We start from the raw sequence: 15,689 nt of genomic DNA, 5'->3' as shown, positions 1-15,689 counted from the left end.
TAGTTGACATTCAGAGGTTTAATTTCATAGTTAGTTGACCTCAAGATTTTCTATATTTGTGTTAAACCCGTTGATCCTGTTTTTCACTGGGTTCAGGAGTTACAGCTTGTAATGGCTCGGTACAGTATATGGTATTCATATATACTGTATGTACTTTGATTTTTCTGACTCATGCACTTCAGAGAGACTGAGCGCTCACATAAAAGGCATGATTTCAAAGTAAGATGAGCTGTAAGATTTCAACGGCTTGCATGATCACTATCTACTGTATGTGCACCGCTATATAAAGCCACCGCTTGGTAAAAACTGTAACTTTCATATTATAATGAAGTACCAACTTAAAAGCTTAACATTTGTCCCTGCATCTTACTGCTTGGAAGTGCTGCCATCAAGCCCCGCATCTCAGTATGTCTGATAGAAACTTTAATAGCTACCAGCATGAGACACTGATCAGCCAAGCACATCAGCATAGTGAGATCCAATATGTCACCGACATGCAGAGAGAGAGGGAGTGTGTGTGTGTGTGTGTGTGTGTGTGTGTGAGAGAGAGAGAGAGAGAGAGAGAGGAGAGAGAGAATGGAAGGCTAGCCTCGTGTGTGTCTTGTTAGCGGTGGGTGTAACAGTGGAAGTGATGGCAGTAATGTGGGAATGACAAAGGAGCTCTTACTGTGAGCTATATGAAGACGTGTGAGATCAGCTAGAGTTCCGCAACATGTCACATCTCCTGGTGTGTGCGTGTGTGTGTGCGTACATGCGTGTGTGTGTGTGTGTGTGTGTGTGTGTGCTCACGTTCACACTCAGGTACGATGAACACTGTGTCTTTGTGCCCATTTGTGTCATCTGCTAACCTACAGTAACTTCTTATTCTTCAGACAAATTAACAGCCCAAAAACAGTCAGAGTCAAATGTGCAGAAGACTTTAACCGAAACCTGTTTTTTCCTTAACAGAAAAATATGAAGGAACGCCCCGATGAAAACTCCACACTACAAAGCTGAGGGAAGTGTAAATGAAATGTCCAGATTCAATCAAAACATTCTGACTTGTGGGAGAATAATTAGTACATTGGTACATTTAAAATGCCCCGCTAAAATACTGAAAGTGTCTTGGAAACATTCCAACACAACTTTCCTCCTCCTAACATTTCCCTGTGGTATTACTGTTAGCAACATGGCTACCACTAGCAGCCTGGCTACTGTCCAAAGCAAAAAACAAGCCCAAGAATCCCAATTTCACATATGAACCCTGATCTCAGTGCTATGAAAAGGCAGAGTTGTATTAATAAGTAGGCCGCTACTGTTACTTACTGATCAAGCAGAAAGAATCCCGGTTATGAGCCGACTCAGGTCCAGGTGGTGAGAGTAGACACACATCAACAAGGAAAAAAGACTGTGACACAACAACAGAGCGCTCTCCATTGAGTGAATGCTCTTTGTTCATTTGTTTTACCTTAGTTTCTATCACTCTAGGCCTTCTTTGCCTCCTCCATCAGCGAGTTATTTCACTTTGGCAGTGAGTTTCCACAGTTATTCCAGTTGTTCCACCGTTACATGGAGATAGTGACCGGGGAATACAATGCCTCTTCCTGTTTTGGGTGTGCAATGGAGGACAAACTAGGGAACCATTCTATACGCAAAGCAAGTAAGTTATTCAATTCAACCATGTTTGAACAGGGATTGTTTCACTAATGATGTATATGGTATTGAATTCAGCCTTGGTCCACCTTTGGTCCAGACTTGGTCCAACTTCAGGACTCCATTCAAAAAAACTCATTAAACTCATGGTCCCCAGATTACTTATCTAATGACTTTGGCGGTTTTACACCACTGCAACATTTTTCCATTCTACAGCAACAACACTCCTGCAGGGATAACACTGCATCAGAAGATGCTGTTTCATTCTGGTCTCAAATTGAGGGCAGGGTGCGTGATTGTAGAGCGAGCGGCTGCATGTGTCACACCCCGGTGAAGGTTGGACACCAGTGATTACTGTTGAACGTAAATGTACAAGTTTCATTTACTTCAAGTTAATTATTAAACTAATTAAATATTTTCAGACACATTCAGAACTTGGAGTCCTTTCACCTAAATAAGTCTCAGGAGTTCATTCAGCTCATTAAATAAAGTTTCTAGAAACACGATCAGTATATTGGCTGACCTCCAAGCGTGCGTTGTTTGATAGTTAAGACTCTCCTGAGACCTTTTCACAAATAATAGATTGCAGGATACTTATTTTCACTGTAACTGTGTGTGCCCATTCGTGCTTTGTGAACAAGACAGTTTTTTTGCAATGAGCAACCCTTTGCAGCTACTTTGAGAATTACACAGCCTGTGTTCGTCTGATTTGTGTATGTTTAGTGGCTGCAAAAGACGCACAATCCTTTTGTGAACTCATCCCTGAGTGTGACTGAATAGCTGTTGATTCAACCTATGATGATACGTTTATTGAGCTTTTTCTCAAATACAGTTAACTCACAAGACTTACGTTTTTAAGTTGAGCCAGTGACACAATTTTTACAGTGTAGAAACTATAATAGTATCACTCAGTCCAGTAGCAGCTAGTTGTAATGCTGGTTAAATACCTGCTTCGTCAGCTTGTACCACGCTTCTCAGCCCTTCAGTCGTACACTCTTAAACCAGGAAATGAACATAATGACACTTTTTGCACATCATTATTTTTTAATCTTCTCTTTCACTTCTCTTTCACCTGTCTCTGACCCTCCTGATCCTCCTCTCTTTTCCCTCCCGTTCTTGTTTCCTCTCCTTTCTAATTACCTTCCCTTTCCTCCTCCACAACCCTCGGCATGCCTCAGGCTCTCAGCGGGATCCAGAGGGGCCGCAGCAGCAGCTGTACCCCAACAGGGGCTCTGCTTTCTGGGGAGACGGCTCTGGATGGTGAGACTCAGGAGGTCTGATGACAGGAATGTAGAGCGGAACGAGGTGACCCTCTGACCTCTCCTGAGGACATGTCTGTCTGTCTGTCTACCTACAGTGAAAAGTAACTAAGTAGATTTACTCAAGTATTGCACTGAAGTACAACTTTGAAGTACTTTTTATATACAAATATTGTGCTTTTTACTCCGCAACATTTATTTGAAAACTTTAGTTTCCAGTTACTTGCTGAAGTAGTTTAATAATACAAAATATAATCAACAAATACATTATGATATAATTTTATAGATAAAATGTAATAGATTCCTGAGAGGAACTTCACAAGCTACACAGCAGATAAACTATATTAAGTAGTTAAACCGTCTTTACTACCTTCAGCATGAAAGTGATAGACACAGTAATGCATCAGTGATTATAATCCAATAATAACATACATTATTGTGAAATATGTCATTCTGTATAATGTGTACTTCTACTTTTGGTACTTTAAGAATATCGTACTTTAAATGGGGTAAAACATTAAAATGCATGACTTGAACCTGTAACAGAGTATTTCTACACTGTGGCCTTGCTGTTTATGACTCTGTGATAGCTGAGAGGAAGATTACCAGAGCAGAAACTTGAACCTACACTAGAGGGCGCTGGTGGTTCAGCAGTGGTTAAACTACAGCGTTGCCTTTCTCCCAGATATAACTTCTGAGCCAGGCACAGCATAAACCCAGACTGAACATCATGCTAAGGTTAATGAAAAGTGCACATCCTTTACCCATTTGGTATTCTCAATTTGTCTGCATATATTCTTAGATCAACAAGCCTCTTTTACTTCTACAGGCACTACAGACACTAATGGAGGTCTTTGAAAAAGCATTTAATCGTGTGATTCTAAAAATTGGCCCTTCAATCCCCTGAGCAGTTTTTTTTCATATGAAAGATGAGCACACAGAGGGAACATTCAGAGTTATTAAACCTTTATTTAAATCAAAGAGCAGATAAAAACATTAAGGCAAGACGAGCAGCGAGCGTTGAGCTGCAAAATGGAACGTCAAAATTGAACTATACAAGGCTTGATCCATTGATTAAAAAAATAGAAAATTATAAAGCCAGAGAAAAACAACAGAACACAACGTGAGAGAGAGCAGGTGTGTGTGTGTGTGTGTGTGTGTGTGTGTGTGTGTGTGTGTGTGTGTGTGTGTGTTTGTCCGTCTGTGTATGGCTGCATTCAGAGGATTTGTTTATGTGTGTGCGTGCATGCGAGTTAGTGAGATGTGTGATTTCATCTGTTTGTGTGAACGTGTGCTTGCAGGACACATTTTTTAGACATTTACTCAGTAAAACAATAAAGTGCTGTTATTATTGACCTTCTGTGACCGAAGGGATTTCCAGCCTAGATATAAACTACAAGTCAAGCAGCTAGACTCTAGTACAGAGTTAGTAACAGCCAACTAAAGTGCGTGTGTCACCGTATGAAACGAGAATCAGAGATACTGGAGACAGGGTTTGCATTCTAGAAGCAACTTGGTACCCAGATTTTGATGAAAATAATGTGTTTATCTCTCTTGCGCAACATTTTCCCCCCCTCTTCCTTTCACACCAGCTGTCACAAACGTTTCTTCAGTGAGTCTCTCTGATACAGGTCTAAACATCTTGTTGTGTGTTCAGTATGTGCGGTTGCAGTCAAATAAGCAGCACAGAGGGGTTTTCTTCAAGATTTGAACGCAGCACTTTCAAATCAAGGTTTCTAAAATGGTTTGAATGACTGCAGATGTTTATTTGTGGTACAAATTATTTTCAAGCTAAATCAATAATGTAAGAATTTTACTTATTAGTAATTGAGGCTGAATTAAAATTCTTAGTAATGTCAAATTTGACAAGCAGCAGGACCAGCTAAGCTTTCCTGCCCTGAGCCATCCAGTGTGGCGGTGGAAAGCTAATGCTAACTACACATGTAGGACTCATTTTATGGCCTTCGGGGCAGCCACGAGCATTCTCCAGGAAAAGGAACTGGTGCTGGATATATTTCTGTCTGCAGCCATGGCACAAGTACAGTGAGGAAAATCCCCTGAAGGTGCTGCTTCCATTTGTGCCACTTTATGTTAAAAGTAAAGAAGGAGACTCAAGTTTAGGGTTAATACCAGACTTTCTTCATTCCATCGTAGTTTTTGTATTTTAGTCCAACAATTTGGGAAACTGACTACGTCTTGCTGAGCCTTCAATGAGAGGACTGATGGATTCACATGTACAGTAACATGAGGTTGCCACCAGAAGCTGGCTAAGTTAGCTTAGCACAATGACAGGATTGGATTTTTATATGAGTGACATAAACAAGACCGTGTTGTTTAATAGTCAGATCCATTTTGTCACCACAAACACGTCTCAGTATTTAAGGGTCTGTCTCCGTAGGAATTTTGGTAATTTTGACACTTACTGTTTCCTGTCTTATGCTAAGCTAAGCTAACTGGCTGTAGCCCCATGTTTATCATCCTGATATGAGACTATTGGCAAGAAAGCAAGTAATTTTATTTCCCAAACTGTCAAAGTGTTCTTGTAAGTAACAACTTGTTCAAGTTCTTCACATTCACCACTTGCTTTAAACCTACTTCAACTTGCTAAACCACCACTAACAATTGAGCGCTGCAGGGGTGACGTATTTTTGGAGGCTAACACGGATGTTAGCATCTCTCTGGTTCCCTCCATAAAAAGCCTAGGAGATTTTTCCATCGGATTTTGGGTGATTTTAGAAAATAAGCTCAGCGGCAAACACAAGTTTATGATACTTACAGGTTTGCTTCAGCAAGATAATCTTCACAAATTAACACCACTTTAATGACTTAAATGCAATTGCCAGTAGTTCGGCTATCAACGAAGTTCAATGAATACTTTACTATAAATTGATCTAAAAATACAGACAGACAAGTTAGTGGATGAGTCTCCTTGTGGAGACAATAAGGTCCATAACAACTTCTGTAGTCTTATTTAGCCACTTGTTAGCAACCGCCTTTTTAAATACACATAAACACGTATTTTGTGTTGTTGGACAGATCACAAAAATCTCTCAAGTTTGTGTTAACCACATACCTTACTTCAGGCATTTAACCAAAAACCCATCCAAAAAAACCCCACAGACTTTGACACGAGGGAACCAGAAGTAACTGATTTTGGGGTTTTACGACTCATTCTTGCAGCGCTCTATTTCATCTGCGTCCCTTAACTGTCGGTCAAGAAAAGTAGCTGCACTGTTCCTTTAATTTGTAATAAATTTCTCACTAAAGATTTGATATTTAAAGAGACAACAAATAAGTCTAGCTGCCTCTTTAATTAATAATAATTAAAGTGCAAAAAGATTAAATGCTTCTTTAGTAAAACTAAGTTATCATTTGTGCTAAAATATTCTAAACTCTTTTAAATTCAGGTGAAATATAGCTTCAAATTAAATGTCAGATGGAGGTGAAAGAAAATATTTTACTGGTTAGTTTTTTATGCAGTAGCACGTTCAATTAGAAGCTTTTGTTCACAAAGTATATAAGTGTATTCTTGAAGACTGCTCCAAGCGTCTTTCTGTACAGAAAGATCAATGAGAAATGATCCGGCACAAGAAATCTTCTATTATTTGCAAAGCACACGCAGGATGAACAGAAAGTGCTGTTGACAACATACCAAAACTGGATGATATGATCTTGAATTGTTGTAGTTGTATGTATGCATTTCAAAAGTGTGTAAGTATACATCTGCAAGTTGACTGCTGACGTGTTTATATTAGTACTATAAAAGTTATTACGGAAGCTACAGTATGTATTTTAGAAAACTGTTTTTATTTTCTTTTTTTTCTTTTTTTTTTTTACATTTTTGTCCCGCCAAGTCTTACCTCAAGCACAGGCACAAAAGAGGGGAGTAAGAAGTGTCAACACTTTGATACTAAAGCACACAATCATCAGATTTTCACCTTCTTGTGTGTGAAAACAGCCATGAGAATTTATAGAGGGCGGAGAGGTTTGTAGAAGTCAGAAACAAATATAATACGGACAGACACAAAGAAATCGGAGACTAAACATTTGACTTTCAGACTTTGTTTGTGTTTGTGTGCAGGCGTGTGGATGTGTGTGTGTGTATGTGTGCATTTATGTACGTGTGTGTGGTGTAAGAAGCTGCCAGCGACAGGCAGCATGGTGTCACTCCTGGAGAGCCCAACCTCCAGAAACCTCCTACACCTACACACCACAACACCAGCACACCTCATTGGTTAAACAGGACTACAATGATAGGCTGTTACAGTGTGACCCTCCTACGCTCAAAGCTTATTCACATACAGACTCCAGCACGAACAGAAATCTCTCCAATCATCTTTGTTTTTGTTTTTTTGCAAACACCGTTTCTTGTATGTTTGCTCTTTAGCAAAAAAGCTAGAAGCACAGAGACATGAGTAAAGTGTGTGTGTGTGTGTGTGTGTGTGTGTGTGTGTGTGTGTGTGTGTGTGTGTGTGTGTGCGTGTGTGTGTGTGTGTGTGTTTTTCCCAGTCCTATTTCTATGTGTCTGCATCTGCAAGCCCATCTGTCAACCCATCCGTCCGCCTGTTTGTGTGTTTATCTGTCGGTCTTCTTGGCCCACGCCAGGTCATCTGATCGCGGTTTCTGCCCTGTTAGTCGTTCGATCAATTGCTCCATCCGCCTCCAAAAGCCCAGCTGGTCTAGCGGAAAGTTACACCAACCTGGGATGAGAGGAAACATGGAAAAATGAGACAGAAAATGGAGCGGAGAAAGAGAAAGAGAGAGAAATTGAGGATTTGTGAGTATTGGTTTCTAGAAAATGTAGTTACTAGTTCGGCCTGTCTCAGAATCAGGATTTCCATTCACCTTTCACGCCGGACAACAAACTCACTAACATCTGACTTTACTCTTCAGAGAGAAAGGGTACAATCTGCATTCAGTTATTCATGGAATGACTCTGCAGTGGTGACGGTTGAAGCGTTGAAGTCAAGACAACCTAAACCGAAACCAAGACCAGAGTGTATCGAGACCGAGACAAGACCAAGACCTGTGCGAGTCCCACACTGCTTGATACACTTACAATAAACTGTTGAACCTGCAAACCATAACCACTCCTGAAATTAATCTGAAAGATCCACATTCCCATGAAAACACCCACAAAGTACATTTGAAAATCCCTCTTCATTCACCTCTTATTGCCGTATATGTCAGACCATGTTCGACGGTTGCTTGCCGGCTCCAGCTCCGATTGGGTTGAATGAAAACACGACATCTGGTTTACCACGTAATTTTAATCCCACTATGACGTGCACTGAGGTGAAGGACGGTGGCTCTCTGATCTCCATTTGTTTTCTTTCAAGCAGCACTCGAAAGACAGGCCGAAGTAAAATATGTAAAAAAGTAACACCGTCTCACTCCTCAGCTTCCTTCATCAGCTGAATAAGCTGATCCCTCCCTTGACCTCCCTTTATTTTATTTAATTTCTCTCTGTTTTTGCTTACTTTCATCTGTTATAACCTGAGTGTTGAGGGATGTTCTGGAAATGTTTTTTTTACTTCTGAAATAATCCCAAAAGCCAATACAGGGATTTAAGAAACTGGCCTAAGACTCATGTTTTAATGCCTTTGTTCATCACCTATGATGTGAAAACATCTGATTTCCACACAGTGGGAGAAAAGTGTCCGTCCTGCTCAGTAATAAAATCGTATCGCACCACAGAGCGTCTCTCCTGCTGACAGCGCTGTCAGACAAACACTCACACACACTGGGCAGAAGTTATGGAATGACCTGAAGGATGACACTCATGCACGAGCCTAAGTGTTTCAGACAGATCAGTCTATAGTCATGGAGCCCTGGGGAGATTTTGATACTGTATTTAGATATTTGTCTTGTCTGTGGCTCCACCCACTGCTCCAACAGCACCCACTGAGGGATCACCGGCTGCTATAACCTTCCCTTCTCCAACCGCTGTCTTTCCTCTTCCCTTATTTCCCCCCCGATCATCTTGGACTTCATCTTTTCTTCTCTTTGCTTCACCTTCTGTCCTTCTACCTCTCTCTAGTCTTCTTTCTTTCCCTGCTTTCTTTCCCCACCTGCAACCCGATCCTCAGCTCTTCTATCTGCATCTAACCTCCCGTCTCACCCTCATCATCATATTCAGACTACATTTCAGAGGGGTGGAGGGATTCTCCCAGGAGACGTCCTTAGCCCCTACTAACAGGCAGAAAGATGCACACACTCACTCTCTCTCTCTCGCACACACACACTTCCAGATTCTCCGTTCTTTTCGCAGTTTACAGAATCCTCACAGCCGAGAGTCTTCTGTATGTTTAAAGTAAATACATTAATGTATGTATGGCTGCAGGCCAAAGTACATTTACATGTACAGATGCATACATGCATGCCTGCGCAGAAGTCTCTGTGCAGACGTGCTGCGACCGCACACACACAAGTCTACGCCGAGCATGTTTCACACATGTACAAGCGACACTGCTTTAGAAGCAGCAGAGCAGTCCCTTGAGATTCAAGATAAAAGGCCTTTTTACTATTACTACTGAACACACACACACACACGCGCACACACTCTGTACTTTTGACTGTAGAGTAAAGCAGTTGCACGAATGCAGTTTTACTTTTTATTTAATTTCCCACACAGTCAATAACACAAGCACAAGTGTAGAAATAAGAAAGGTGTCAGATGCACAAGCACGCGCACACACACACACACACACACACTGGCAAGAAGCAAATAGAGACATCTACATGGGCTTTGTGTACTTAGGCTACCCTTGTCTGATGCTCACACACCACCACCCGTGATGTGTTTGCATAGGGTGCATGCTATAGCTGCAGGGGTGTGTGTGTGTGTGTGTGTGTGTGTGTGTGTGTGTGTGTGTATGTGTGCGTGTCCCTCCTGTGACCCTCTCTCTGCTGGAAGACAGTAAAGCAGCCAGCGGTTTTGTTTGATTTCACTCTTTCTTCCCCTCCGTCTCTCCTTCCTCCTCTCCTCTCCTTCTTTCCCCGTGCACTCCTTATTTTTCCTTCCAAATCCAGGCTTCCTTCCCATCCTCTCCTCGCCCTCCCGCTCCCTCCCCTGTCCTCCCCCCTTTCCCCCCCTCTGCCTGTGAAGTCCTATTTGTTAGAACAGACAGCAGGTTAGCATTAAATATACATGGGGATTGTCAGCCGGTGGCGAACACAAAGGCAGCTAGGCGAGCCCCAGTGGAATCCAAGCCCGGCCCAGGCAGCCAGGCTGGGGGAGCGGGGGGCCGTCAACGTCCCCTGTGGGCCCCCGACCGCCACCAACCCACCCCCCACACACACACACCCCCACAGGTTAGAATCCGAAGAGGAGGTCAAAAAGACTAGTACACACAGATGCTCGAGTATGCAGATGTACACGAGCGTGCGCGCGTACAAACACACACTTTCCCTGTGCCACCCCCCTCAACTTGACTCACACACACATCTGTCGTCCGCAGGGGCGCAGGGTGACGTACAAGCTGAGTCCCCCTTGTGTATCCTCCCCTCTTTTTGCTCCCTCCCTCTCTCCCTCTCACCCAGATGCACACAGAATACCGAATGTGGATCTATTACGGAGGCCGCTTGTCTCTAAAGACACGCACGCACGCAAACAGAACATTTTCTTTTAGTTATTTATAAGAGGCAGACAGACAGACCGACGCGGCCGCCATTTTGTCCCAATCTGCCGAGAATTGTAAGTGAAATTATTCTGGAGTCATCAGCTTTAATTATGGCGATCTAAAATGGCCGCCGAGGTAGTGTTCAAAAGTCACGTTACACACTGACTTTGTCTCCATGTTGTGATGAATGCAAAATTAAGGAAGGAATGTTGTTTTTCTTTTTTGAAGGTGGTGGTTGACCAGGAGATCGACTTTGATCAAATATGTCTGAGCTGTTCTCAGAAGTATACAGATGATCTCCCACAGCACTCATGATGGACTGAGTCTAATTCTCAGAGACTGGATGGCAGCAACTCCACTTCTTTTGAAAAACAGTTCTGCTGTTATGCACCTGGATCGCCCACTGATATGTTTGTGAAGTATGTAAGCATCGTAATCATGACGTTGGCCTTTGCCCTCAAACATGGCTTAACTTATCCAGCAGATATACTTAAGTTGCTTTTAAATATAAGTTTTCCTGAATAACAATGTGCTCTTATTTTGAAATAAAGGCAACATGAGAAGAGAGTTGAAGGCGTCACTTAAGTTACTGTGTTGATCACACTACGATTGTATCAATAATCGATTAGCATAGTGCTAATACTGGACAGCACATTTTACTGTTAATTTAGAAGGGATATTTAACTATGTAATGAAACCTGCCCCAAACCTCCACAGAGCACTTTAACCTTCAGTTCAATGATCAGCCTCGATTATATAATTCACTTAACATGAAACTGAGTCGACTGCTAATGAATAACACACACACACAATTTAAACATAATTTTAGTTTTTTAAATGATACATTTCTATCATTAGTCCAGGGCTGCCCAAGGTGTGGCCCGCAAGCCAAAGTTGACCCGCCATAGACCAACATCAGGTCATATTTCAAAGTAAAACAACATATTTGATAACCCATTAGCTTCCGACAACAGCTAACATTAACATCCAATCACTTCCTAGCAAAAATAGCGTTTAATAGTGTTACATGATACAGTAGGAAAGGCTCTTGGACACATATTTTAAACGCACCCAATGTAATCAAACGGTAATGTTAGTTAGGAAGTGGTTGAATGTTAACGTTAGTTAATAGGTTGTCAAATATATTGTTTTACCTTGAAATATGGCTCAAGATCCCTCCAGATTTTCACTGACCATCATCTTTTCAGTTGCTGATCAGTCCCCAAGCCTGACATCAGAGGAAAATGGCTGCTGTGTGAATATGGTCTATGAGGTTCAAACTGACCCACCAAATCTTTCTATTAAAAAAATAAAATAAAAATGTATCAAAAACTGTAATATATATTTCTGTTTTGCTGTTTTTTGTGAGGTCAAAATGTGGTATCCCTTATTGTTATTCATTATTTATCATAATCTGAGCATGGTGGTCAGAGGGACACTTTGTGCAGGAATTCAGTCTGTTAACTTGAGATCGTGGTACCATTTGTATCTTAACAATACATTTATACAGGTGTTTGCTTTTGGCTCGTGGCCCACCATTAAGTTTCCATTTTGGCCCTGGAAGGTATAGTTTGGGCACCCCTGCATTAGCCTGATGAAAATCAAAAAGTACTTGTTGCATTATTTATTATTATTATCATTAAAATTATTAAAAACTTACTGAACTTACTAAACAATAGCTCTCATATGTGTAACCATATGTTTTACCAATAAGTGGCAGACACACTATTAGCTGGTCACCAGTTCGTACCTGTAGTAATGCAGTAGTACGTCTCGTGCGGTGAGACATGGTGGATGCGGTGGTGTTTCCGTGGCAACACCAGATGCCAGTCCTGGAGCAGCGTGACCCAGCGCGGGAGGCCGAAGTAGGAGTGGCTCCACTTATGAATCTGATTGGTCAGCGTCACGAAAACCGCCAGGGCGAAGACGTAGCAGTCCCAGGGATAGGACGCCGCCAAGGCCTCTGATAAGTGACAGACCGAGGGAGGCAAGAAAGAAAGTGAGAGACAGAGCTAAGTTAATAGAATAATTGATCAAACTGTTTAGTGTAATGAAGAGGGCCAGCATGAAGGCGTAGTACTCCCACAGAGAGGATGCTAGCAGGAGCCTCGGAGAGAAGAAGAGACCGAGGGGGAGGATGAGGAAGGAGGGGAAAGAAGAGGAGACAGCGAAAGAGATGGGGGAAGAGTGGTGACAGGGGAGAGGGGAAGAGAGGACAAAGACAGATAAGTAGGATGAGGAAAGGACAGATAGCCTGTAATGCAACACAACATATAACCATGAAGACAGTGAGCAGTGACTCTCACAGTGTCTGTGACTTTTTTTTAAAAATCTGAAATCAGTAGTCCAACATGAATACTTTGACCTCAGCGCCGCAGGCATCAAGAGGAAAATTTAAGTCACCCAGTCAGGGGTGAGACACTTCATCCTCAAAATAAGTCCCTATAAAATCTGTCTGTCCTCCTGATGTTGAAATGCAACTATGAATCACCCCCCCGTGTATAACTTTTATTACTTAAACAACTTCTGCAGCTTCATTGACTCTCAAACGACAACACATTATCCCTACAAAGGGACTGGACAGAATGTGTGCTTCTATGTTTCTATGTGATATTCAGATGAAGGTGGAGTTGTGCAGCGAGAAACTGCCGTGGTGCAGCGCAAACCATTGGAAATAAAGGGTGTCAGAGCGCAGCGTTGCCATTGTCACCCTCTGTCTGAAAGCTCCAGAAGCCTTCTTGCTTTTTTACACTAAAATGAAGCCAAATATTGAAAGCAGTCAAGCAAATCTGTAATTCTTCTCAAATGCTGCTAACATGTGAACTAAAGGAATCTTAATCAGCGTGGCATAAGTAATTAATACTGTTTCCTAAATTCAGATTTACGCCTTAAGCTATAAAAAGAAAAAGAAAAGAGCACTTGAAGAAGAGAGTTGTTTCTGTGAAGTGGTTAATGTTCAGAGTGTCAGTGTTGATACGAGCTGACAGGTGACAAACATGTCAGGACTCATACACAGAAGCAGCTGAGAGCATCAATTCTCTAAATAATATGAAGGCTGTAAACAGCCTGGAGCGTGCTCACTGTTGTTGTCATTTGGATTCAGGTGTAATTGAGCCACCAACACCTGCTTAGTGAGAGTCTGGTTTACGTCCATCTTCTCCGTTTACAGCCGGTGTGTCACAGCGCTAACTCTTGTTATTCACCTGAGTCTTCCTGTCGGTATGACTTACAGCTGTCCTCTCTCTGTCTACCTCCATCCCTCGTTCCCTCTCTTTGGTTGAAACAGCGCTCTCTTGACCCCAGTTCAAGAGCAGACATGACAGCTGGAGATGTCACCTCACGGCTTTCGGCTTTAACCATCTACCTCTGTCCCTGTCTTTGTCTGGTGACCGTTGGACACAGTGAGGAGCTTGACATGACAGGTTTAGATGTCATCTTACCGCTACATGACCCTCGTCCACCCCCACCCCCCACGCGCTCTCACTCCCTCTCTTCTCCATGCACTCTCACCCTCTGTCTCAAACTCTTAGCGGTGACCTCTTGAGGTGCAGACATGACAGGTGTAGATGTCACCGCGTCTCTCCCTGTCTCCGTCTCATGACCTCTTGACTCCCCGCGGTGTGTGACATGACAGGTGTGGATGTCACCTACAAGTGAACCTCACTGCCGCTCTCTCCCCTATAATCTCCCTCTCCTCACCGCCCTCGTCGCTGGTCTCCGCTGTGGACAAGCAGCTGACCTTTGCAAGTTTCCCCTTTGCTCCTCTTTCCTCCATCCTGGACGTATAAAACTTCTTGTTGGTGTTGGTTCATGTGTATCAGGATTCTCAGACTTTTGTCTTCATTAGATTGAGCCCTAATGAAACGGAGAACTCCACTTTTAACTCGCTTTGAGCTTAACGCTAATACTGCCATAATAACATGAGCACAACAACTCATTATTGTTGTTAAATTTAGCTAATTTGCCCTAAACCCTAACCCAAAAAAAACACAATCAACTATTTAACTACAATCATGATCCACAATCTAAATTTCAATCCTTTTCCTCCTTTATTGTTTTTTTTTAACTGTAACTATTTTTCAGCTTTCCGAAGACCAGCCGGACAGCTCCACAGAGGAGAGGAAGAGAATCGGGATAAGAGCAAGGCTGATGCAGATTGGACTGAGGGTGCTACTGGGTAGTGTCCGGTCACAGCAAAATATAATGGATGATATGGGACTCATTGGCTGAACGACAGGAAATCAGAGGCTGTTAAGCCGCATCTTTACAGAGGCCTGACTCCACCATGACTTCCAGGATTAAGCTGTTGCACTCAACTGCCAATCTGTGCTTCGAGCCACAAATCAGCACCCCAGGAAGGAGAGTTTATTGAAATCATAATTATAAAATTCACGGAAATAAGTCTGCTCAAGAAAATCGTCGTCATGATCATCATTTTCTTCCACTATTCAATGTTTGAGTAAATGGCCACCTAACTCAGGGCTCCAGCCTGTCCTCAGATGCCTCATCAGAAATGTTTCAGCTGGTAAAGTTTTGCCATGGCGGAGTGAGGGAGGAGAGGAACAGGAAGTGATGAGACGACACCTTGACACTGACACAAGAGGCGTCCCATGACCAGGTTATCATAGTTTATAAAGCATATTTAGGATACTGCTTTTTCCTTGATGAAGTGTATATAATGCAGTTTAACCTGCAGTGGAACAGTTTATGTGAGTCAACTGTCGCCGTCTGTTAGTAGAGAATCCAGTTTGCAATGTAGAAATTAAATGTGTAATACATCAAACTGACCCTGGCCGACTGATGTCAACTCCCCTCCCTCCCCCTCTATACCCATCAGTGACCTTCTGGCTCAAGTTGAAGTGCAGACATGACGGGTGAACATGTTGCCTCCTCAATAACAGGTTGCTCTGTTTCACCCGCTGATCTTCCTCCTCCAGTCCCTCCCCTCCTGCCCTGCACTCGTAAGGTCAGCGCAGATGATTACCAGCCGAAGTGCCCCATGCCTTCCAGTGATCAGTGGACACACTTCAGCCAGAGTCGGCGCTACCTTAGGCATCCTGTAACACTAAGCCACTGCTACAGTTTGTTAGACCCTGTAAGGTTGACCTTCCAAAGTCCTTACAGACACATTACGGCTTTACAATGTGACTGTGAGCGCGTTGGTAGTGTCTGCGTG

General features: G+C 42.7%; 1 protein-coding gene across 1 annotated transcript in view; it reads right to left on the bottom strand.

Moving 5' to 3' along the window:
• Positions 1 to 3,840: 3,840 nt before the first annotated feature.
• LOC311264469 (plasmanylethanolamine desaturase 1) overlaps positions 3,841 to 15,689 on the bottom strand; it is a 45,074-nt gene continuing 33,225 nt past the window's right edge. Inside the window, exons 5-6 of the mRNA XM_084365351.1 lie at positions 12,264 to 12,476; positions 3,841 to 7,591 (exon numbers count right to left, since the gene is read on the bottom strand). Coding sequence (XP_084221477.1) covers positions 7,467 to 7,591; positions 12,264 to 12,476 — 338 coding nt within the window. The 3' untranslated portion in view covers positions 3,841 to 7,466. The remainder of the gene's footprint in view (positions 7,592 to 12,263; positions 12,477 to 15,689) is intronic.

This window comes from Pagrus pagrus, assembly GCF_965226575.1.
Source record: "Pagrus pagrus genome assembly, chromosome: 10".
Taxonomy (NCBI): domain Eukaryota; kingdom Metazoa; phylum Chordata; class Actinopteri; order Spariformes; family Sparidae; genus Pagrus; species Pagrus pagrus.
The sequence above is the reverse complement of the archived record's forward strand: the minus strand, read 5'-3'. Positions and strand labels throughout refer to the sequence as shown.